Genomic DNA, 26,282 nt, shown 5'->3' with positions numbered 1-26,282 from the left:
CACAAGGAGCAGCTCTGGATGTCAAAGCCTAGTTCTTTAACCATTAAGTCTCAAATTGTTTTTTCATTTAGTTTCTGTTGGTAATCAAATGAAGATGCTACATATAATATAGGGCCCACTGAACATGTGGGGATGAAAAGGCCAGTCTTGAGTGCAAGGGTCTGCTAATAAAACTAGGGTTGCCAGATGGCTGGGTTTCCCTGGACATGCCCTCTTTTGGAAGACTCTTTTCTAGTTTGCTTTTTTTGTCCAGGGAAACCGGACATCTGGAAACCCTACAGCAGTCATTGCAAGGCCCGTGCACCCGCCATCACTACGCACCTATCTGGCGTCCCCATCCCCTTTGAGATCCAGTGCTTGCTCACCATTCTCACAGTGCTGCTGCTTTAACTCTTCGGCCACAGGCAGCGTGAATGAAGCAAACATGCCGCCTTCAGCAACCTGGAAGCTTTTCCTCTGCTACTGCCTCCTAACCCCCGCATAGGCAGGAAGTACTGACAAAGAGAAAGGCAGCATGTTTACTTCACTCACGCTACCCACGGCCAAAGAGCCAGAGCAGCACTGGATTCCATGGGGGAGGGGAGGGAATAGCATGCGGAGGGTAAGAGATGCTGGACCATGGGGATGAGGAGGAAAGGGAAGGAAAGATGTCAAACCTCCAGGGGAAGAAAGAGAATGGGCAGATAGAGATGCCAGACCATGGGAGAGATAGGAAGGGAAGGAGAGAGATGTCAGACCATGTAAATAGGGAGGGAAGGAGAGAGAGAGAGGAAGGGAAGACATGGAAAAGTAGATTTTGAGAAGAAAGCAGAAAAATTGAATGCTTAGTTAATGACAAAGATGGATGCAAGGCAGAAAGTGAAGAAGGAGAGAAAAACAGTCAGTGGATAAGAAGGCCCAGGAAGTGTAGTTAAAAGCACAGAAAAATAAAGTCACCAGACAGCAAAGGTAGGGAAAATGATTTTATTTTCAATATGGTGATTGAAACGTGTCAGTTTTGAGAAAGGAAAGATTTTTAACTTTAACGATGAGGGCTGCAGAAAAAGGAAAGATTTATAAATTATAGAGTTTTTACCTCATGCAAAATTGTCATTCTTTAATAAGACATTAACTATTTTTTCTGCAGCCCTCCAAGTACCTACAAATCCAAAATGTGGCCCTGCAAAGGGTTTGAGTTTGAGACCACTGTTCTAGAACAAGCTTTTGTTTAGTATCTGAGAGACATTGGACAGGTCTCGTTTTATATTTCTGTGCCTTGGTCTACCTCAGCATGTCTCAAGTGGCAGTAATTGGTGATGACAGGAGGATGAAGTAAGACCTGTTAACTGTAGCTACCACTGCTAAACTGCACCACAAGCTGATGAACTGAGTCTCCTCACTGTGACTTGGTTAATCAAGGATTTTTCTTCCATTACTCATCCTAGGACTTGTCTCACCTTCCCAAACTAATAAAAAAAATCCCAGAAAAACTCTTTCTTTAGTTCCTAGCTTTATTGCTCATTTTCAGGGTTGGTGGCTGGAAGTTGCGCTCATCACCATGTTTCTGTAGAGATGACCCCCAAGCTGTAAGCGAGTATGATGAAAGTGGTTGGGCAAAGTCATGTTAGCAGGTGAAGGATCCCAACACCCCTGGAATTACATAATGAGTTTATAAGGCCAGGTAGTCACTTCACTGCTCTGTTCTCTCTAGCACAATGCATTTTTTTCATGTATGATAAGAGAGCGTTGAATATATTCAAGTTCCATATTCAGATAACCCACACAGCAGTGAAAAAACTGAATGTGTGCATAAACCAGTCATACAGAAATTAGGTGTGTAACTGTAAATCAAATAGGTACTTAACAGCATTAATGCATACTTGTCTTATTCGTTGATACTGGGAGGAAATGAAACACAATGCATTATACACAGCGCTGGTGGCTGGGGAAAATCTATACATCCTTGTTAGTTTAAGGAGATTTGCCATTCTCTCTTTAGTATTCATTTTCAAGGTAGAATCCCTCTTGACTGCCGTCCCCTGTCACTTCTCAGCCTTGCAACTGGTCTCTGATCTGTACAACTGTTTGAGAAGCACTGGTTTATTCAACTGTAATTATACAATCCAACTTTTTTCCTTATTTCTTCTTATGGCATATATCTGAATATGCATGTGTTGTGACTAAGTACATTGACATCCTGCTCAGATAAGGGGTGCTGTCTGAAATCTTCATAGGCTGTGACAGATGGATTATGTTTAACCAAACCTTATTCGTGCAGAATAGAGGGCTGTACTGCCAGTCCATTGTAATGACAGACTTTGAACAGAAAGGGCTATTAGTAAATCCAGATTTCTTCTGATGGAAGAAATAAGTGAGGTGTGACTTGGGCTTTTAACTAGATAGTGTAGCAGTTAGGGAGAAGGGTTGGAAAAATTTCAGGCTCAAAAGCTTTATGCCTGATCCATTACAGCTAGGTCTAAGCAGAGAAAATAACTGCCATGATCAAGGGTCCAGTTCAATAAGCTCCTGCTTTGCTGATACCAGGGACTTGGCTTAAGAAGCCACTGCCACTCCTTGTTACTAGATCTGTATTAATTCAGGAGGGAGGAGAAGTGAGGGGAAATAGAGTGTGTGGAGATGGCAAAAGACAAAAAATGAAAGCAACAAGGAAAAAAATAAAGAGCAACATTTTGTTTAAATGGGGAGGGATGGGAGGTGGGTGGGGGGAATTAAAATATGTATAATAACGTTGTTTAAGAATGTCAAGTGAGTTATGTGAATCATTTGTAATAATATTGTACACTTGTTGAAAGAAATAAAATGAATAAAGATTTAAAAAAAAAAAAAAAAAAAGATAACCAATAAAAAAGCAGAAAAAGAGATTTCTCTAGCTCTTAAAAAAATGTTTTGGCTGGTACCCAAGTTATCTAAATATTTCTCCACTCCTGAGTTATGACAAAAAATGACCAATAAACTTCATCTTTTCTGAAAACGCATTTCACTGCACTTCAGCACCTGGCTCTGGACAGCTCCTGGGACCAACAGCCACATCACAATTCTATTTCTCATCTTTTATTTTTGGGTTGTTTTTTTTTTTTTTAAATAAATCTTTAAGGACAAACTAAAAGAACAGTGACATTGCAGAGCACAGAGCCAGTTCATTACCTACCCCACCTCTGTTGCAAAATGGTATTATAAGGTCACAAATATAAGGTCCATGCATACTCAAAGGTCTTGCCTTTTACTTAATAAACAAGATATTCCATGCGGAGGATATTTCTTGTCTGCTTGGGGAGTTTTCTTCCAAAAAGTAGAGAAAGTGACTCACTCTTATGAGCAACTGAAGACATCAGTTGCCTATGAGAGAGGGGTGCATGTGACTCTCCCAACAATCTAAAAGAAGTCACTGCTGGAACCTATAACATTCAGTAGATATCCCCTCCACCCAGCTATTCACTCAAATAATTGTCCACTCAAATAAGGAAGCTGTTAGCAAGTGAATGAATTCACTTAAATAAGGTTTTTAATTATTTTCTAAATGGCAAAATTTCATACAATGTTCAAACTCAATTGGGTACATCTTGCAGAGTTGAAGAAGCATGCATCTGAGCGCCCTCTGATAAATAATTCTTCAGTAACTTTGTACTTTTTTCCTCCGAGAGTAGACCATGGATACACAACATTGGCCACAAGTGTAACCCTCTTGAAAGCCTCAGAAGTAGAAGAGATCTTGGATGGGAATGATGAGAAATACAAGGCAGTATCCATCAGCACTGAACCCCCAACCTACCTCAGGTAAGGAGTCTGCATACAGCAGGTGCCAAGATGTAAGTAAAGAAATTTTACAGAAATGCTGTAGTACTGTATTGTCACTAATGCACCAAGACATTTCAGTTATTTTAGAAAAACATTCATGTTTCAAGAAAAGAAAGCTAGCCATTTGGATCTCAGAGCCTAATTGTGAAGCAGTGAGGAGAATTTTCCAGAAGTGTGATGTAATCTAACCTCAGGTATCTAGTGCAGAAAATGTCCCTTTTTTTCCAGGGTTTGGTCATTGTTACATTATAACCTAACCTGCTGTCTTCATCTTGGCTTATAAGGTAAATGTGAGAGGATCCAGGGGCACTCCCAGGTAGAAGGTTCTTGGTTCAGTCTCTTATCGTGCCTTCTCTTCCCTGGGTTAGCAGGTGGTTCTGTGAATGCAGCATTCACATTTCCTGGGGTGGGAAGGAGGATTTTATGCTCATTGTTTTGAGTTACACCTGGTGACCAGAGCCTGTGGTTTCATGGTTCTGGAAGATCTCCTGATATGTGGCCTTTGGTTGAATACTGTCACTGACATGACCACTCTAATTATATTGGGGGTGGAAGGGTATGGCATAAGGGGGAGGGGAGGAATCTCATGTGGTTGCAAGGTTCACAATATCGGATCCCAGACCTTGTGCTCTAGCAGTAGAAAGGAGCAAGAAGAAACTGACAGATTCCAAAAGATAGTTACATAAGTTCTGCTTTAGTTTTGGTAATTTTTAAGCAATCTACAAATGGGTGTGGTTTAAGATTTATTTAAGAAAGATTAGTTCAGAAATTTCAATAACAAAGTTTGTTACAGCATTCCATAATATTGATTTGATCTCTTTCTGTGGGTAAAATGCAAAACCAAAATTGAATGTAGTTCTGTCTGTCTGGAGGAGGTGAACACTTATGGTAAGACAGTATATTGCTATAGTCTGACCCCAGACCAGGCCTTTCTCCATAGCTGAGTTTCTAATCCTGGGCAAACTGCCCCATTGATTATGTAGGTTCAGCCTATCAGAGAGAAATCCTATGAGGTTCTTGATTTATACTCTGGTTTTTATGTGTACTGCTGTAGAACTTGATTTAAGTTAAATTGATAAAGAATCAAGTGATATTGTATAAGTTTAAATGTTATTTTATGATACACTTGTTGTAAGATGTAAAATGAATAAAGAATTTTTTTTTAAAACTTGATATTAGTTCTATAAAAGTATTATGCATACAGATAAATAATGACAATGTTTCTCCAGAGAGCAGAAGGCAAAGAGGAATAGCCAGTGGGTTCCAACTCTACCAAATAGCTCCCACCATCTTGATGCTGTGCCCTGCTCAACAACCATCAACAGGAATCGCATGGGGAGGGATAAGAAGCGGACATTCCCCCTCTGGTGAGTGTTGGTGTCCCAGGAATACTGTCTGAGAGATACAGCAACAGGGGACTGAATACCTGTCTTCACACAGAAATTGCTAGAAAAGCTGTAGGAACTTTAATTTTTAAATAGGATTGTGATAAAGGGACAATAAAACAAAAGATGATCTAAAGTTCCTACTTCAAGATTACAGTGCCAACATCTATTAGACTTTGAACTATTTAACTTTTGTAGTCTAACTGGGGTCCAAAATGCTCTATGCAGAAGAAAAAACCAAGTTTGTCTCATAGAATGTTTTGGACCCCAGTTAGACTACAAAATAGTTCAAAGTCTAATAGATGTTGGCACTGTAATCTTGAAGTAGGGACTTTAGATCATTTGTTTTATTGTCCCTTTATCTTAGCCTTTTGGAACTCAATTTGGGATCAAGTAAATTGTTTATTGGAAAAGCATGTGGCATCTTATGATACAGTACTATGTGGTATGTCTAAGAGGAAAAAGAGCCAAATATCATCACATAACAATAAACTTTTATTGATAATGACAGGAGTCACCATTCAGCATATCACAAGTAATTGGAAAAATTACAGTAGACTCAATTACAATTTCTGGTGGAACCCATTATGTCACATATATAAAATGGAAAGAGCAATAGCTATACAACAAGGAAGCTATAAGAAATTTAATAAAATTTAGGAGCCGTTAACTTCTTATTGTAATGAGCAAACACCATTTTCTATTGTAATATACACCGTTTAATGATTGGGGGAGGGGGAGGTATATTTTACATTTTTCTTATTGGGGAAATAATAGAGGAATGATGGGAGGGGAGGGTGGTAATTTTATGTATTGTAAGATAAATCAGAAAGATTGTCAAGTGATGTGTTTAATTGTATTGTTTTATTGTTTGTGCACTTGATGTAAGATTGAAAACGAATAAAGAATTTGAAAAAAAATAAATAAATAGGATTGTGATATGAGGTTCTAAAATAAATCAGAATTAACTGTAGCATTCTTTTCCAAAGGGTGGTGGATTCATGGATGTATTTCCAGGGAAGCTGATATAGGCATTGCAATTCAGGAAAATGTGGCATAAGCTGAAAAAGTGAAGGAGAAGCTAGCTGATCTGAGTCTCTGGCATTGCAGAAGGAAGACTAGAAGGAGCTTGCTTGCCTTTCCCTGTAGTCTCCTAGTTTGTGCATGGTTTTCTGGTTGGGACTCTGCTCCTAATGAGCAACATTTGATTTTACTGCTGGGAAGTTGCAAGGTGCTGAAGTAGTTTTATTGTGGATGGAAGATTTAGTGGTCCTAAAACTTCTCCACAGAAATATCACCTAAAGTTGCAGAGTATAGTAATATCTTTATTAAAAATTATCTGAATTTACAGGGGCGCTAGTGAGCTCCGCTGGAGATGGCCGCTTAGAATCGCAGCTCCGGCGCAAAATCGAAATAAGCCTCAAAATCAACATTATCACTTGGGTGTTTTGATTTTTCAATCATCAAGTCTCGCTGCTAAATAGTATGGCTACCTCAAAAGCTGGTAAAAAGAGGAGTATCGAACCGGCTTCTCCGTCAAAATCTACAGCCAAACTGGATGAGGAAACAGCGTCCTCACTACTAACGGAGTTTCGCGCCCTTCGCACACTGTTGGGTGATATGAAAAGCGATCTGGATGAGATCAAATCTGAATTCCACGCGTTTAAAGCAGAGCTTACTGACCTTAATCGCCGTGTGGACACAGTGGAATCACAATTGGCCATGCATACTGAAAACATCAAAGCGCTGCAGCGACAGACCAAACGCATCACGCTGCTGGAGGCTGAATTGGCTGATGGTAACAACCGCGCGCGGCGAAATAATTTCCGGATACTAGGCCTACCGGAATCACGTGAGGGCCGCGACCTTGTAAAATTCCTTGAGACTACACTACCGAAACTTTTGGATCTTGAATTCAGCCACGCTTTTGAAATAGAGCGTGCGCATAGAATTCCTTCTCGTCAACCTACCAACCCGACGAAATACCCGAGGCCGGTTATTGTAAAGCTGCTTCGCTACCCACAAGTTCTGACCATCATGCAGCAGGCCCGTCTCAAATCTCCAATCAAACTGGACAGCCATACCCTGCTCTTCGTGCCGGATCTCTGCAAACAGACCGCTAAGGCCCGCAAACAACTACTTGAATACCGGCCCAGACTCAAGCAGATGGGAGCGTGTTTTGGCATGCTGTACCCTGCGAAGCTTCGGGTTACCTACAATAACAGTACTAAGGACTTCACATCTGATAGAAACTTACAAGATCATAAAGGGCATAGAGAAAGTAGAGAGAGACAGATTCTTCAAACTTTCAAAAAATAAAAGAACAAGAGGGCACTCGGAAAAGATAGAAGGGGACAGATTCAAAACGAATGCTAGGAAGTTCTTCTTTACCCAACGTGTGGTGGACACCTGGAATGCGCTTCCAGAGGACGTGATAGGGCAGAGTACAGTAATGGGGTTTAAGAAAGGATTAGACAATTACCTACTGGAAAAGGGGATAGAGGGGTATAGATAGAGGATTACTGCACAGGTACTGGACCTGTTGGGCCGCCGCGAGAGCGGACTGCTGGGCACGATGGACCTCTGGTCTGACCCAGCAGAGGCACTGCTTATGTTCTTATGTTCCTCTTGATCTTGCAGACTACATCGAGTCTCTTTCACCTAGTGAAATTGATAAAACTTGAGTATGCCTTAATTGTGTTTCTGTGCTACTTTCTATTTGTCACATACACCCTTATTATCAACCAACTGTTTAAATGCTATATTTAGCTTGTTTTGTTTCTTCTCCTGCCATGCGCTGTGAGCTGTTGATTCGGTGCTCTTCATGGGCTCTCTGACCCTTGATCAACTTCCTTGTTACTGTTCTGGTTACTTGTTCTTACTATTATGCATCTACTGTTTTCTAGTCCTTGAATTGCTGAACTCCATCTCTGCTTTTGCAAGTATTATTACCACTTCTAATTCTGCATACTGTGCTCATAACTACTTTTCTTTACAGGAATATGCTGATATTTTACCACTCATTATGTCTAACTGCATATTTGATTTTGTTCCACATTATAATCCTATATGCCTCTTAGATGCTTGACATTAAATGTCAAAGGTTTAAATAACCCTGTAAAAAAAAAGAAAATTATCAATTATATATCCAAATTTAATGCGGATATACTCCTATTACAAGAAACGCATTTAGATACCAATGAACACACACACTTTGCCTTATCATGGGCCCACCCTGTAATTTTTTCCTCTGCTGTACTTAAGAAAAATGGTGTTTTATTATTTATCCGTAAAAGACCTGACCTCAAGATCATTTCACATACCTCTGATGCTCAAGGGAGATGGTCCCAGGTACTGTTAGATGTTAATGGCCACAAAGTTATGTTACTGAATGTATATGGACCTAACTTAGATGACCCGCAGTTTTTCATGGACCTGGCAGACATCCTGAACAAATACAGAGACTATCACTATATATTAGGTGGTGATTTTAACGTAATTCAACATCATGTTCACGACAGAAAATCTACTACTCCATATAAAAAATCTAAAAATTGGCATATGCTGCAGATGTTATAGCTCAATTTCATCTAGTAGACCCATGGAGGATAACTCACCCAAATAATTTGGAATTCACTTTCTATTTCAGTCCACATAATTCATATTCCCGCATAGATTATTTCTTGATCAGCCAATCTCTTGTACAATTCATCCATACCTCTGATATAATGGAGATCAGTGTCTCTGACCATGCTTTGGTGCTTCTGGATTTTACCTCCCTTCTCAATCCCGCTAAGAAATCTCAATGGCGCTTCAATAACACTCTGACGCAAGATGAGGATTTTAAAACATATATTTCCAAACAAATAGAAGAATATTTTACTTTCAACTCCCCGGCAGCATGCAAATGGCCTGTGATATGGGATGCCTTTAAGGCCTTCATACGGGGTGCAATCATTTCCTACACAGCATTTAAGAAAAAATCATCACTGGCAAAGCTGGAGCAATTGGAAGCCGATATTAAAACGCTGGAATCCTTGCACTGTGCATCGCCTACTAATATGAATATTTTAACTCAGCTACGGACTCAAAGATATTCTTATAATTTGGCTCTCAGTACTACTGCGGCTAAACAATTATTTTCTCAACATGCCCACTACTATACTGATGCCAATAAATGTGGCCATTCTCTTGCCAATTACCTGAAAGGAAAAGTGGATCGCACTAACATTTCTTCCATCAAGGCCGCTGATCAAACATTGCTTACTGATCCTAAAGATATTCTGGATCATTTTCGTTCATACTACGAACAATTATACACCTCTGCTGCAACTACTCAACTAGACATGGAGAATTTCCTTGCCCCTTTACATCATGCTACGATCGATGAACATGCCAACTCCTTATTAAGTGTCACTCTTACAACAGCTGAAATTGAGTCTGCTATGGATCACATGGCCAAGTCTAAAGCGCCAGGACCCGATGGTCTATCTATTGAATTTTACCAGTGCTTCAAATCTCAATTATCTTCATACCTACTCTCCTTTTTTGAATATCTCATTTCTTCTGGTGATGTATCAGGTTCCTTCACTGAAGCCAATATTATTGTTTTGCCCAAACCTAACAAAGATCCCTCTCTCATACAGAACTATCGACCCCTCTCTCTTATTAACTCAGACGCCAAATTGTTTGCAAAGATATTGGCTCTCCGGCTACAACCTATTTTACACAACATTATTTCACCAGAACAATCTGATTTTATGTCGGGTAGGTTGTCCAGCGATAACACTCGCATTTTCACTAATGTCATAGTTCAGGCTAGTTCCTCTGAGATCCCCATTGTTGCAATGAGTCTCGATGCTGAGAAAGCTTTCAACAGGATCGAATGGCCTTTCCTGTTCTTGGCGCTAAAATGGTTTGGTTTTCATGACTCATTTATTAGCATGGTAAGAGTTTTATACTCCTCCCCAACCACCAAGGTATACATTAATGGTCTATCTTCTGATGGTTTCAAACCCTCTCGTGGTACTAGACAGGGGTGTCCGCTCTCCCCCCTGTTATTCAACATCGCTTTGGAACCACTACTGTTAGCCTTTAAACAACATGCTGACATCCACGGGGTAAGATTTGGCCCACACGAGGTCAAAGTGAGTGCCTACGCCGATGATGTGCTGCTTTATGCTACTTCTGAATCCGTACCAACCATACTTCATACCATTTCCAACTACTCTGTGGTATCAGGATATAAGCTCAACCGTTCCAAAACGGAAATCATAGCCTTGAATTCACCCGACATTTATGACACCATTAAGGACTTAGGTTTGCAATGGACGAGAGGAAAAATGAAATATTTGGGGATTTTCTTTGGCTCCACCTTAAATAACATCATAGAGTTTAACACGGATTACCTTCTGCATACCATCCAAACCTTGGTTTCAAAATGGTCTCCATTACGATTATCTTGGTGAGGCAGATTGGAAACCATCAAGATGATGATAACACCGACTATCAATTATGTACTTAGTATGATACCAATATATTTAAAAAGATCCACTTACAAAAAATTTGAAACTTTGCTCACACAATTTCTATGGAACAAGTCTACACCACGTATCAGTCTACAAAAATTGAAAAGGGAAAAATCTGAGGGAGGAGTCCGTTTTCCCAGTTTTTTTTTAATATCATACATCTTTTATCCTCCGACAAGGGTCTTTTTGGCTCTCCTCCCAATCGCCAACTTCCAATCCGTTATGGGCTTTGATTGAGAAACAGATTGTGAAAACAACTGATTTGCAATTATTTACCTTCACTGGTAAAGTCATTACCTTGGACACTCATGATCACATATCGACGACCAAAAAGGCTCTTCGAGACTTGGACAGTATTCTAACCAATGGTTGGAACACCACATTATCCACTTATATCTGGGACAATCCGAAAATACTCATTCAACATAAATCTGTACATTGGAGCGTCTGGATCACTGCTGGAATTTATAATATAGGTCATCTATATGAATCGGGGGCTTGGATTACCTTTGATACTTTATGCTCTCGTTACTGCATTCCCCAATCGCATCAGTTTTGTTGGATGCAACTTCGCCATGCTATCTCTGGTGGATATGATGTCTCCTCTCTTACCTCAGAAACTCCTTCAATGTTGACTTTAAACAAATTCATACAATCTAAGAAAAAAGGTCAATCTGCCATGTGGTATAAATTGCTGATGGAACCTCTTTCTGACTCACCTTTAGGAGTTCTTGACGTATGGTCTATAGACACTGGTATCTCTCTTGATCGTGTCTCCTGGAACCTTATTTGGAAAAATCACTTACTGTACTTCATTCAGCCTCTATTACTCAAACTATATTTTTTCTCTTCCATCGTGCTTTTTGGACTCCTTATAAGCTCTCAAAATTACCTAATAATGGCAACAATACGTGTTGGTCCTGCAATACTACTATAGGCACATTGGATCATATGATTTTTTATTGTCTCCCAATCCAAACATTTTGGGATTCCATTTGGATAACTATTGCCAAGCTACTTGACATCAATGAACCCATCACCTTGGCAGTGCTGATTTATGGAAATAAAGGTTTATCGACTCCAATTGCTGATGAACAGGCCAAATTGTTACGATACTTATTGTTAATAGCTATAAAATTAATTTTAGTTAACTGGAAAAATGCTGATAACTTATCCTACAACTTATGGTGGCATAATGTTTGTTTGATAATGCGTTATGAGAGATGCTTTGCAGAAAAACATGGTTCATTATACACTCATGACAAACGTTGGGCACCCTTAACTTCCTTTTGCGGTATGTCTTAAATACTTCACTTATGTATGCAGGTTTTATTTTTCCTTTTGATAATATTGCATGTACTTGCTGTATAACTACCATGGACTATTTTTATTGATGCAGACTGTTCTTGTTTATTGATCTTTCTTTGTACTGGACTCAGCTTGTATTCACTTTGCTCTTTCTTTGTATACTTAATATATTTAATAAAGATATTGCACTTAAAAAAAAATTATTGCTACGCTGCGGGAATATGGCTTTGGCCCTTTTTTCCTTAATGCCCTTTTAGCGTTGTATAATGATCCGGTGGCGCGGATTTCGGTGAATGGTGGCTATTCGGACCCCTTTTCCATCAGTAGGGGGACCCGTCAGGGCTGTCCCCTGTCGCCTTTGCTGTTTGTGCTTTCTTTGGATCCCTTGATCAGAGAGCTGCAATCTAATGTTGACATCCGGAGGCTTCAATTGGGGGCCGCTCATTTTAAGATTGCGGCCTTCGCTGATGATCTTTTGGTCTTTTTGACTGATCCGCAGCGTTTTTTATCTACTCTTTTGGAGAGTGTTCGGGAGTGTGGTGATTTCTCTGGGTTCACTTTAAATTTAAAGAAATCGGAGGCTTTGGCCTCCGATGCAGGCCGGCAGCGTTCTTGGAGTGGGACTTTTCACTTGCAATGGGCGGATTCCTCGTTTCGCTATTTGGGCGTGCAGTTGTCCATGGATGTTCGGGAGCTCTACCAGTTAAATGTCGCTCGTTTGCTCTCCATTACCGGTTCAGTGTTGGCCGCTTGGCGTAATCTGCCGCTTTCTTTGATGGGGAGGGTGCAACTTTTCGGATGGTTTTATTCCCTAAGTGGCTTTATGTTTTGCAGACTTTACCGCTGTATCTTTTGCGTAAGGATATCCGGGCTCTCTCGTCCTTGTTGTCTAAATTCTTTTGGGGGGGTCGGAGACCGAAGTTGCGGTGGCAGTTGCTGGTGGGTCCCTGGGCTCGGGGCGGTTTTGGTGTGCCGGATATGGCTCTTTATAATCAGGCGTGTCTTTTACGCCATGTCCGGGACTGGGTCTTGGGTACTGACCTTTATACTGATATTTTCCTGGAGCGCGACTATTATTATCCTTCTCATCTGCTCTTTCTATTGCAGTCTCGACTGACAGTTCTGCCGGGGTTTTGTCGCCGTAGTGTTTTGTTTCGCCCCCTTTGCGAAGTGTGGAGACGGGTGTTGTCTTTATGGCGTCAGGATCCACATGTTAGTGTGTTATTGCCCATTACGGGTAATCGCTCCTTTCTCCCGGGGCTGCATCCTTCTATCTTTGGGCGTTGGCGGGCTCGAGGGTTTGAATTTCTTTTTCATATGATGCGGGAGGATGGGACGCTCCTCTCTTGCGATGAGTTGTTGCGTTGTGGTCTGCCTTCATCGGGCCTTCTCTTTGCTCATTGTCAACTGCGGCATTATGTGAAGTCACTTCCGCGGAGCGCTCTTTCTTTGGAGTTTGGGATCAGTTTTCGTGCCTTTTTGGAGGGGGGAGAGGACCTAGCTTCTGGGATTTCGGTCTCTGTATATCATAAGCAGCTTGGGGCACTGGGGCCCCCGAGGGATTTTACCGTTGTGCTGGAGGCTTGGCAGAGGGATTTGGGGCAGGAGCTGGGGGTGGGGTTTTTGCTGCGGGCTATTCGTCATATTCCTACTCTGGTGCATAGTGCGGAGCTTCGAGAATGTCATTTTAGGACCTTGATGAGAGGGTATGCCTCCCAGAGCCGGGCCTACCATATGGGGTGTGTCGCTACCCAATACTGTCTCACCTGTCAGGCGGAGGTGAACTCTTATTTTCATGGACTTTGGGAATGTGAGAGTATCCAGAGTTTTGGGGGGGCCTTGGCTTCCTATCTTCAGGTTCTCCTACGGGTGTCTGTTCCTGTCTCTGCATACCATATGCTGTTCGCTCATTTTTCTTTGTTTTCAGTGTATACCTCGGCAGAGAAAATGTTTTTGAGCAAATGTTATATTTTGGGGAAGAAATGTATATTGAACTTCTGGCTGGCGGATACCCCGCCCTCTTTCTGGTACTGGAGAAATAAATTACATGACCTTTTAGGGTGGGAGGCCACGTTGGTTTCTGCTTCTCGCCGCCGAAGCAGAGACTTTGTTCATATTTGGACTCCATATTTGGACAGTTTGTCTCCCCGGATACGTAGTCGTATCTTGAATAGATTGCAGATGTATGCCATTCCGCCTGTCTGATCTGGGGGGTGGGGGAGGGGGAGGGGTGGGGGTGTGGGGTCCTGGGGGGGAGGGGGTGTGCTTGGGGGGGGTTGGGGGGATGGGGTATAGTGTAACCTGAGAGGACATAAGTGTCCAGTCCTCTTGGGGAGGGGAGTTATGTAATCAATATTTGCCTTTTTGCCTACTGTTGGTACTTGTTGTAGTTCGTTGTTTAATAAAAAACAGTTTTCGCTAAAAAAAATTATCTGAATTTAGGAGATAAAGGACCTTGGTACAAACCCTTTGCTAACCAACTTCACATCTTCAGTCCAATCATCTGTCCTTAAAAAAAACCACCCAAAAAACTAATATCCTATCACTTATCTTAAGTATTCAAGTTCTGCATCTTCTATGTGGTATTGACTTTATCCAGAAACACCCAGTGGAGGTCTTAGTTTTGCCAACAAAGCCGCTTCAGGGGAAGAACTTATTACTCCATGACTGAAGTATGTGACTTTCCAGTCAGCAATTTACAAGGATTCACCATCAAATAAGCTGAAAAAAAATTAAGAACAAAATAACTTTCCAGTTAACAGCAATTTTTTTTAAACCCCTTTGGTACCATTGTATTCAATTGTTATATCCACGCCTGCTCTGGTTGAATAAGCTTTGTCTTACTCTCCTCATGTCCAAGCAGGTAATTTATGTAATGTAATGTAATGTAATTTATTTCTTATATACCGCTACATCCGTTAGGTTCTAAGCGGTTTACAGAAAATATACATTAAGATTAGAAATAAGAAAGGTACTTGAAAAATTCCCTTACTGTCCCGAAGGCTCACAATCTAACTGTATACAAAATTAAACATTTCAAATCAACAAAAGCATGTCGCAATTTAAAGTAATGAGCCACTATTGTTTCATCCAGCTTCATAAAAATAAGATTTGTGTGTCATCATTCTGATTTTCAAATGTTTTGTAGTTCTGTCAGTAGCTGCAACTTTTCCATTCTCTGCTGGGGCTTCCAGGACCTGGTACAAGTTCTTCATATTTTTTTTCTTTTTTGTCTTTAGTTTTGATGACCACGACCCTGCAGTGATTCATGAGAATGCTTCCCAGCCTGAGGTTTTAGTTCCCATCAGACTTGATATGGAAATTGATGGGCAGAAACTGCGAGATGCCTTTACATGGAATATGAATGGTACTCCTAATGTGGGCTTCATCCCCAATTCCCTTGACATATAAAACCTCTTTAGCTGCATTGCTGCTCATTCAGTCCTGTTGTTGTCTGTTACCATGTATTCAAAATGTTCTTATGTTTTAACTATTTAATAGAGAAAAGGAGAGTTTAGTTTAACTTGATTGGCAAACTATCATTTCAGATTAGAGAGGTTAAGGTCCATCTTCAAATGAGGCTTGAAATTGGCCTCTTGTGCATAAATCTGTTATGAACACTGTCTGCATCTATGTATTGAATTCATGGTGGCATTAGTTACTCTGTTTTCTATTGTAATTGCTGTGATTTATTTCCTCATCTCCTTCAGAGAAGCTAATGACCCCAGAAATGTTTGCAGAGATTCTGTGTGATGACCTGGATTTGAACCCTCTGACTTTTGTCCCTGCTATCGCCTCTGCCATCCGGCAGCAAATTGAGTCCTATCCTACTGATAGTATCTTAGAGGACCAGTCTGATCAACGGGTCATTATTAAGGTAACAGCAGAATTTTTCATGGCCCTGAAATAAGTCCCTTTGTTAAAAATGTTATATTGTCCCACAGCTTCTAACTATTTCATTGTGGCTGCTATGATTGTAAAATTGGTCTCTGGTTCTTTTTGGAATCAGGATGTTCAAACACTGTATGTGTAAGCTATTATACCTCTTAGTTGTATTGGTAGTTGTCCCAACAGTGGGTAGATCCAGGCACATCTGACAGTTCAGCATCATTTTCCAACACTGGAAACATGATATAACCAAGGAGTTCTGTCTGAGCTCAGCAAGGAAGAACTGTAATGTTATGACTACCTGCAAAATGGTAACTGTAAAACACTTTTGACATGTGCTTTGTGTGGATTTGTCTTTAGCTAAATATCCATGTTGGAAACATTTCTCTGGTGGACCAGTTTGAGTGGGACATGTCTGAGAAGGAGAACTCTCCTGAGAAGTTTGCCCTGAAGCTGTGTTCAGAATTGGGGCTAGGTGGGGAGTTTGTCACTACCATTGCTTACAGCATCCGTGGGCAGCTGAGCTGGCATCAGAAGACATATGCATTCAGGTACATCTGCACAACATTTAGGTTATGGTGCATGTCACATGATTTGAGCCTAATAATTAGGCTGAATTTTTGGAAACTCGGATCTGACTCTGGATGTAGTTTAGAAAACCAAGGCTTAAAAATATAGAAGGTATCTTAATTTTCTGACAGGTATTTAATTATTTGTGTCTTCTCATTTTATACAAACCAGGGGCACAAAAATAATATATACAATGGCATATCATTAAAAGTAAAGGCAAATAAATTTTAACAGCTTTAATAGATGTAACTGAGAGCAATTGAACATATCACTTTTCCACATAGTCCCCAAGCAAGACGATGCATTTGTTGTATCGTTCAACTAGCTTCTGGATTCCTGCAGAGAAGTTTTTTGGCTGCTCCCGAAGCCAGCTTACTTTTACTTCATCGGAGGTGAATCTGTAACCTCACAGCATCTCCTTCAGTGGACCGAAGATGTGATAAATTGCTAGGCACCAGATCCGGGATGTAAGGAGGATGTGGAAGACGTTCGAGCCCAAGTCTCTTCTGTCACTACTACTATACGTATGTCCCAGAAAGTCCACCTGAAAGCATAGGAACTCTAAACTATATTGATTATTAAGATTTTTCCATTCAGGGAGCCCCGCCTGAATTCTATGTATTATGATGTATCAGATTGGATCTCTGGACTGGTCTAGTTGATTCAAGCAAAGGAAATTGGGACCAAATTTTCTCTTTTTTTCATCCACCAGACTAGTTCAGAACAAATGGAATGTGACAAAATACCTTTACATTGAGTGGAATGAAGAAACACCTGCTCTTAGCACCCCAACCCCAAATGCAACATCTCTGGCATGGATAGCCAGCCTATAGTACTTAGAAAAAGAATGCAAGGACATCAACGTTGCAGCTTTACGTATCTCAACAGGGAAACAGCCTGAAAAGCTGACATAATCTCTCTAGTCAAATTTACCTTAAGCCTCTTAGGCACCCAATCCACATTTTGTTTAGATTTAGATTGCAATATATGTAGCGGTACATCGAGGTGAGTTACATTCAGGTACACTAGGTATTTTCCTATTCCTGGAGGGCTTTATAATCTAAATTTGTACTTGAAACAATAGAGAGATTGAGTGACTTGTCGAAGAACACTATGAGCAGTAGCAGGATTTGAACTAAGCTTCCTTGATTCTCAGTTTGCTACTCTAACCATTACACTACTTTTCTGCTGTGAGGCTATGGAGTTGGCTTATATTTTAAAGTAGTTTTTCTCAACTTCTTCAAGCCAAGTACCCCCTAAGTCTAATAAATATCAACCAAGTACCCCTGCCCAAGCTCTGCCCCAGACCCCACTCCCATAATAGTTCTAATTGTAATGCAATTTCTTCCATCCATTTTTCATATACACACAATATAATCTTATTAATACATAATGGTAACCACAAAATTTAAACAAAAAAACAAAATACACTGTATGCAAAGAAAATGTTAATTTTCATTTATATTTGGAGGTATTTTTTTCCCCCAAAGAAGTCAAGGCAGATAACTTTAAAATATGCAATGTCATCTCAGTAACAACTATAGAAAAACAACAAAATATAGTCAGCAGACATAAATTCTCAACAAAGACACATTTCGATCACTGAATTGAAAATAAAATCATTTTTCCTACCTTTGTTGGCTGGTGATCTCATGAGTCTCTGGTTGCACTTCCTTCTGACTGTGCATCCAATATTTCTTTCTTTCTGCACGCTTCCTCTCCTCCGAACCTCATTCCCTTCCCCAACCAACATCTCTTTCTGTCCCTCCATGAGTCCAACATTCTCACCCTCTCATCCCCTGGATCATGTGCAGCATTTTTTACTACTGCCCACCAGCCCCATGCCCATTTCTCCTTCTATCACACCTCTCCAGCACCATGCAACAGCTCTCCCTCCATCACTATGTCCGATATTCCTCCCCTTCAATCTGTCCCTCTGTTCCCACTCCACTACCGTAACATTTCTCCCTCTCATCCTTCTCTTCCCCATGCATCTCTAACTCTCTATGCCCAATTTTCCTCTTTCTTCCTTTCCCCATGTGCCACCATCTCTTTCCCTCTCACTCACACACTCATGCCCAACAACTCTCCCTTTCTATTCCCTCCCTCCTGTTTCCCATGTTCATGCCACCTCCCTTCTAAGTCGAGTTTGTTCCCCCTCCCTGCCTTCCATCCGTTGCCCCAGAATCGTGCCCCTCCAATGCCCCAACGCGCTCCTTCCCCTCCCCCCACCTTTCATATGCTGCACATGGCTGACCCACAAGCCTTCTCTCCAGCTCTGACATTGGAGAGGTTTCCGGCTCATCTACATGCAGCATGTGAACTGCTGCCGGATGCGCATCCCCCCAACAAGCCGCTGAAGGCAGAAGGAGCAAGTGCAGCAAGGAGGCAACTAGGAACCTCCTCCTTCCCCCCCCCTCCACCCAGAAGGCTTTCCTCTGAAGTCGGCTCTGACATTGGAGGGATGCCCTGTGGGTCACCTTCAGAAAGGGGGGGGGGGCGGTCAGGAAGGAGGGATCCCCGCCGGTAACAGCGGCTCGCATACTCCCAAGGGTATGCGTACCGTGTGTTGAGAAACACTGTTCGAAAGGGTTGGCAGCTTTCTCAGAATATCATGGATGTCCATGAGCTTGAGCTAGAACTGAAAAAAAGACATGAGCTAGAGCCAAATCTAAATATCCCCTCTGCACAGAATATCCATTGTAATATGTTGTAAACAGAGAATACTGAAGAGCAGGTAAGTACTTTGAGTCAGGATTTAATAGGTCTTCAGTCTCTTTCCATTTGCAGGTCAAGGGCTATAGCCCAATTGTTCTGGACTGTCTGGTTGGCAAAAAAGAAAGCATTATGGAAACACAATTCCATGCAGCATTGTACAATCAGATTTCAATAAGGAGGAGACACTCCACTGGGGATAGGTCTGAAATGTTTTATATAATACAAAGGAAATAAAATAAAAACAAAATATAGGGCAGCTATAGAATCATATTGTTATGATTGTGAGTGTTCTTATAGGTCACAGAAAGAGCGGGGAAATTATCAAGAAAGCTCTTCAAATGCATGTTATCCTAAAAAAAAAAAATTAGCATTTTGCAATACACAAAAAAAGCATGGGACTAGGAGAACAGAAGATGCCCCCAAGGAAATCTCTTTGCCTTATCTTACCATCTTTCCTGTGAGGCTCTTGAAATATGAGGAAAAACAGAAATCCTACATCCCAGGAAATTTAAACTCCTAAGCTTGTATAGTCTCGGCATCCAAATCTTATCGTGCTCCAAGACACAAATCGCATCTTAAGTTTCCTCATCCTCAATCCTCCCAATAGGCCACAGTCATCTCTAGACGATCCCTCAAGAGTTTCATGCACCCCTATTCCTCTGGATTTGGGCCCCAGAGGTAGCCCTAGATGGTAAATAAAATACAGTAATTACAGTTTGTATAGTAGGTAGTTTAGACTTCACTGGTACTTTTAAAGATTCCTTGATAGTACCACTGTAACATGTCCAGTGGTAAAACCAAGTAGGATTTAGGGAAATTAACAAATCTTAGATATAGTCTTAGCATAGTTCTCAAATCCCTCCAGCTTTCTGGGATTAACTTCATTAATTTATGCAGACACACAGCTGCTGCACATCCACACTGAGCCCAGACTCCTGCCCTGGGGCATGGGGACCTAGGACAGTGTTTCCCAAGTTGGTCATGGAGTACCCTCCCGCCAGTCAGAATTTTAGGCTATCCACAATGAATATGCATGATATTGATTTCCATTTCCATACATTGCCTCCACTGTATGCATTGTAGTTATCCTGAAAACCTGACAGGCAAGTCCAGGACCGACTTGGGAAACAGATCTAGGACACAATCCATCCTTTTCATAAGGGTGAGGCCTTTAGGCCCACCAAGGCATCCCATAATGACTCTAGTATTTGGTCTTGCTGTTAAAACATTTAATAGATTGATTAGAAGACAATCGAGGTAATTGGCATTTCATTCTCTTCACTCCCAGTGTAGCTCCACAAGCAACATTTACTTTTTTTCTCCATCACTGCACCTGGCCCAGCTATTCTGCACTGGTCTGCAAAGGCTGTGCTGCACCAAACACTGGGACATCCAAATTGAACAGTTCATGCATCCAGGCTAAATGACATGTCACTTTGTAAGGAGACAATGACACCCTTACCACATTCTGCATTTGAGGCCTATGACTCACCCACAACACTAGTTTATGGAAACCTGAAAATCAGGTTATAGTTGCCTGCCTCAACCACGAATCTTGTGGCCTAACAGGAGTAAAGAAGCCCTCCTTTAACAAGCTTTCTGTTCTCCCATTGTGATCCAGCAAAAGAGCTCAGCACACTGATGGCCATTTAGCCTCCACTGGTCCTCTCTCCACCTTTCTCTATGCCATGTATCTAAACCGCTTACATAACCAGAAGTCAGTGCCAAATTATAGTTGGCATATTCCTGGAGAACCTTAGTGATAACTATATTGTATGGTTTCTAGTGCTGTGATTTGATTTGTACAGAAGGTTTTTATAATCCAACACTAATGTGACAGGACGTGTCACCTGTTTTCTGCAACCCTGCTCCAAGACAAATTTTGCAAATGAAGAATTGCTTGCTTTTCTTGGCCTAATATTTAAACTCCTGGTATTGGCAGCCAAAGAGGAATAAAGATTAATCATAATTTGGATAGGTTCAGTAGCTGGCAGAATGTTGTTCTATATAGTATTTTGAAACATTCGGGGTTGTTTTTCATGCCACAAAAAAGTACTGAGTGTGCTCAGACCAGAAGGCATGAAAGGAAGGCAGGTGATGTCCAAGTTGCTGGCTTCAGCCCTTGGTTGGTTTTGCTTCTACTTTCTGGATAGGACCAATATAGTTCATTGGCAAAATACTTTATTCTAGCCTTACTCTCTATCATTGAGGGTGCCTCGGCTCTCTGCTTGCACCAACATTGTTTAACAAATCTTTGTTCCCATTACTCATACAATCAATTGTCTTTACACCATTTGTATATCTGGACAACAACATGCAAATATTAATGAGCCTAGACTGCAACAATCAGCAAGAGATTACCATTCTCGGTAATAAATTGAATTTAATAGCAGATTGGCTCCATCCACACTGACTTAAGCTAAAAAAATCACAAGGTCTAATTAGAGATCAAAGAGCCCCCCACTAATCAAGGAGAGGAAAAGTATGAGCATGTTCTTCCTCTACTTTTGAGAACACTGGTGCTCTGTTTCTCACCACATTCCCTTTATTATCCTAACATTAGCGCACAAAATATACTAGTCAGGTACCCCAGCATATCTTTCAATTAGTAATCCCTTATTCTCCTGCCAGGCTTCTTAGATCATCTCAGAATGTCTTCTGTTCTCTTTGCAAAGTGTGCTATGGCCATCCAGAATAGAATCTTCAGTTGCTGGCCACTCTTTGGATCTCAATCCCATCAACCCTTTGGCTTTATTTTAGTGTTTATTATAGTCTAAGCAGTTTACATTCAGGTACTCAAGTATTTCTAGAACACTCCAAGTTCATAGCAGACTTTAAAACCTTTCTCTTTAAAGATACATACCACTCTGACACCCTTAAGACTTTACCTGTCCAGAGGCTGGCCTGGGACTGGGACTCTGAGACTATCTCCATTATGCTATTATATTATATTTTTCAGTTATACCATACCATACAAGTTCTTAAACCCTGTAGGTTGTCAACAAGAATTTACTGTGGCTTACAAAAGATTACATTACATTACATTAGTGATTTCTATTCCGCCATTACCTTGCGGTTCAAGGTGGATTACATCCAAACTAAAACAAAAATTACATTCAAAATTTGAAGGAATAGAATAAGCGATGACATAGAATTTTTTAAGGTAATATATATTGGGTAATATATATTTACCCAATATATATTACCTTAAAAAATTCTATGTCATCGCTTATTCTATTCCTTCAAATTTTGAATGTAATTTTTGTTTTAGTTTGGATGTAATCCACCTTGAACCGCAAGGTAATGGCGGAATAGAAATCACTAATGTAATGTAATGTAATCTTTTGTAAGCCACAGTAAATTCTTGTTGACAACCTACAGGGTTTAAGAACTTGTATGGTATGGTAGTTTGGAAGCCTACTAAAGGGAAGTGGAGGTCTTTAGGAGATAAGAATAGGGTGAAATTATGGGTTTTAGATAACGTTTGGTAGTTAAAGAGTATTAGAGATGTCTAAGGGTAAATAGAGTGTTGGATATTGGGTTGGGATTGGTTGTGCTGGATAGGTTTTGTGTGTTTTTTGAAGAGTATGGTTTTAATATCTCTCCTGAAGGCTTTGTAGTCTGTAGTCGAAGATAACAGAGTGGTGATTTGTCTGTCCAGTTTAGCTGCTTTGGAGGCTATTAGGTTATCATAAAGTTTTTTTTCATTTAACATCTTTGGATGATGGGTGAGTGAATAGTGAGTGGGATCTTCTGTGTCTGGTTGAGGAGGATTGATTTAGTCGGTTATTCCAGTAGGTTGGGCTTTCTCCGTTGAGAGATTCTTAGAGTTTTCTGTGTAGTTACAGTAAGATTCCTACGTTACAGAAGAATACTAAACTTGAGGGTTACAGAAGAATAGGAATGTTGTTTTTTGGGGGGTTTAAAAAAAAAAAAATATTTTCCTTAAAATGGTAATAGGAAGTAATCTGGCAGAGATATAATGGTAGGTCATTCTATTTTTTGAGGACCCTGATATTCAAAGGTCAACTCAAATAACATTTTTCATTGAACTTGGTGGTAAGATGGAAAGGTCATTTCCTTCTCGGCTATTCTGCGAATTACTGCAAACTACTTTGACAGATTTTTGAAAGGTGGTATATGAAGTATTAATAAAACTAGAAACATATCAAAGTTGGGAGGAATTCAGAAACCCCACTCCTAATTGCTAAAACCCCAAAGGAAGTGTCCTTTCTAGCTGCCACATCTAGTCTGAAATGCTTTGAAAAAGTGTGACGCCAGGACCACGTCACTGCTGTCCAAATATCTGCAGGAGAAACTGCTCGCAGGTTTGCTAGAGGTACTCGCACCCTTCGTGGAATGGGCTTTGAACAGTTAGATTAACTTATTGCCTGCAGGATGATATGCTGAAGAAATCATGTCCTTTTTCAGTTCAAAAATGTTTTATTAAAGTTTTACAAAGGTTGGGGTCAGTTAAGAAATTTGAAAAGCTTTGAAATCATGTCCTGTAATTGACAAGCAATTGTAACATTAGAGGCTGCCTCACACTTTTTAGAGCCTCTGAAATGAACCAATATTTTGCTGGATTTACAGAAATCATTACTCACCTTTTAAATATATCAGTATTTACCGCTCATACAACAGAACATATTATGCTGGTTTCCTATTTATTTATTTAAGATTTACTATACAGGCAGTTACCGGTTTAAGAATGAGTTACTTTTTTAAAGCTGATCTTAAGTTGAATTTGTATATAACTCGGAACTTGTAGATTTTAAGATTCTTGCTGCTTACCTCTGCTTCCAGTTGAAAAAAGGGCCAACTGTCCCTGCCAGCGTCCTCTAAGGTACAGCATGCACAACCACACACTGTTCTTAATGTGGCCATGTATCATTCCTAAATCTGCTACAGGAGAAGTGTAGGAGTCTATGCCACTGCAAATACTGCTCACTGAAATCAAATGAAGCTGCAACTGCAATCTTAAGTATGAGTCGTACTTAAGTCAAGCATCTGTAACTCATCAAATGAAGCTGCAACTGCAATCTTAAGTATGAGTCGTACTTAAGTCAAGCATCTGTAACTCAGGGACTGCCTGTACCAGTAAAAACTGTAAAAATAGAACTAAGTGGTTTATAAAACTGAACAGATCAGGAAAAATGAAAGGAAACAAATCCATACAACCAATACAAAAGAGGAGACAGCAAAAATTGTGAAAAAGGGAGTTTTGCATGAGTAATCAGACTATACAAAAGAACTTAGTCACTTGAGAAAAGCTTGTGAAAAAAGCCAGGTCTTTATTGCCACTTTGAAAATACTTCCACCTACTGGCTGATGGATACAATATCCGCAAGTTCTGGACTGTTCTGGTGAAGGGTGAAGACACTGAGGAAACTCAAGAAGAAAATAGAGACTAGATTTAGACTTTCCTTTTGTGAAGAGTACGTGGCTGAAATCAATTTGGGAACAAACTTTTTCATATATCAGCATGAAAATCTGGAATGCTATTCCTCTTCAAAATTAGACAATTGCTATCTTATTTACATTTCAGGAAAGCTCTAAAAACTTAAGCGGGCTTTTACTAAGCTGTACTGCAGAGCAGCGCATTCTAAATGCCGAGCCACCCATAGGAATAGAACAGGCACCTTGGCATTTAGCATGAACTGCTTGGCAATGCAGCTTTGTAAAAAGGATCTGTTATTTTCTAATTAATAGAATTAATTATGGAATTTACATAATTTTTTCTGAGTGAAATTAGCTATAATTCCCTTTTATTGAGAAGGCTTATTTTATTGTACACTTCTCCCTCCGTAGCCACGAGTGTTAGGGGCAGAGCAGGCCCGCGAATATTTAAAAAAATGCGAATAATATTCGGGCCGGTTCTGCTTCCCCCCAGCTATTTTAAGCCCTGTAAGCCCCCCTTAATCCTTACCTGGTGGTCTAGCGGGTTTTCAGGGCAGGAGCGATCTTCCCACGCTCATGCCCTGTGCAGATCGCTCACAGGAAATGGCTGCCTTGAGCTCCTGTAGTCTCTCGAGCCATTTCCTGTGAGCGATCTGCACGGGGCAGGAGCGTAGGAAGATCGTTCCTGCCCTGAAAACTCGCTAGACCACCAGGTAAGGCTTAAGGGGGGGGGCTTACAGGGCTTAAAATAGCATGAAAAATTAAAATGGGTTTTTGAGTTTAAAACCGCGAATAACCGAATCCGCAGATGCTGAAACCACGGATTCAGAGGGGTAAGTGTAATCTGATTTGATTAAAATGGAATATAAGACTTAGTACAAAATAGAATGGAAACAAGGCTTATGTAATGTCTTCAGTTTATATGCTGCCCTCTTTACAGATCAACTTTCAACAGAATACTAATGTGTAATCAAGGAATTCATAGGAAAATAAAACATTTATTGTATTCAATCTTCTATACCGTTCTCCCAGGGGAGCTCAGAACAGTTTACATGAATTTATTCAGGTACTCAAAAACATTTTTTCCCGTCTGTCCCAGCAGGCTCACAATCTGTCTAATGTGCCTGGGGGAATGGGGGGATTAAGTGACTTGCCTAGGGTCACAAGGAGCAGCATGGGTGCTGAGGCTGTAGCTTTAACCACTGCACCACACTCTTCCCCCCTTTCAAAGTATAATATACTGCCCCTTTCACATTCTGACATCCTACTAAACTATTAAGAGCTACTTGCTCATGCAGCATTAACAAATAAAATTTAGTTTTATTGGACTGATGTAATACATTGTTATCACCTTCTTTATTATTTATTTCTGCTTTTATTAAGGGAGGGTACAGTTGAGCAGACAACTGATCAACTTGGTATCTGTGTAAAGAGAAAATTGGTACTTACAGAAGTTGAATTTCACCGAAACTTGTGTGGTGTTTGTTTAAATTGGAGAAGGATGTAGAGAATTCACTGGGAGGTACCCATTTTGCCCGTCACCTCTGATACAGTATCAACTGTGAGACATGCATTCAACTCCCTGGTCCCAATTCTTCATTATATGACTAAGGAAATATAATTGGCAGCTTTGTGTAGTGCAGGGGATGTTCATCCTTGGCCTTCACCAGGCCAGATTGTAAAGATTTCT

The 26,282-nt window shown here is 40.6% G+C and overlaps 2 protein-coding genes across 3 annotated transcripts in view; both read left to right on the top strand.

Moving 5' to 3' along the window:
- The window catches only part of SMARCB1 (SWI/SNF related, matrix associated, actin dependent regulator of chromatin, subfamily b, member 1), a 33,855-nt gene that overhangs the window by 2,577 nt on the left and 4,996 nt on the right, over positions 1-26,282 (top strand). For both annotated transcript variants that reach the window (XM_033954217.1, XM_033954218.1), the window contains exons 3-7: positions 3,645-3,774; positions 5,025-5,162; positions 15,256-15,383; positions 15,727-15,893; positions 16,265-16,455. In XM_033954217.1, coding sequence (XP_033810108.1) covers positions 3,645-3,774; positions 5,025-5,162; positions 15,256-15,383; positions 15,727-15,893; positions 16,265-16,455 — 754 coding nt within the window. The remainder of the gene's footprint in view (positions 1-3,644; positions 3,775-5,024; positions 5,163-15,255; positions 15,384-15,726; positions 15,894-16,264; positions 16,456-26,282) is intronic.
- On the top strand, positions 6,412-8,748 carry LOC117364707. Its single transcript, XM_033954219.1, has 2 exons — positions 6,412-7,423; positions 7,804-8,748. The coding sequence occupies exons 1-2, from the start codon at positions 6,666-6,668 to the stop codon at positions 7,862-7,864; spliced, it is 819 nt and encodes a 272-aa protein (XP_033810110.1). The 5' UTR covers positions 6,412-6,665; the 3' UTR covers positions 7,865-8,748.

The sequence above is a fragment of the Geotrypetes seraphini genome, chromosome 8, assembly GCF_902459505.1.
Source record: "Geotrypetes seraphini chromosome 8, aGeoSer1.1, whole genome shotgun sequence".
NCBI classification, from domain to species: domain Eukaryota; kingdom Metazoa; phylum Chordata; class Amphibia; order Gymnophiona; family Dermophiidae; genus Geotrypetes; species Geotrypetes seraphini.
The sequence above is the reverse complement of the archived record's forward strand: the minus strand, read 5'-3'. Positions and strand labels throughout refer to the sequence as shown.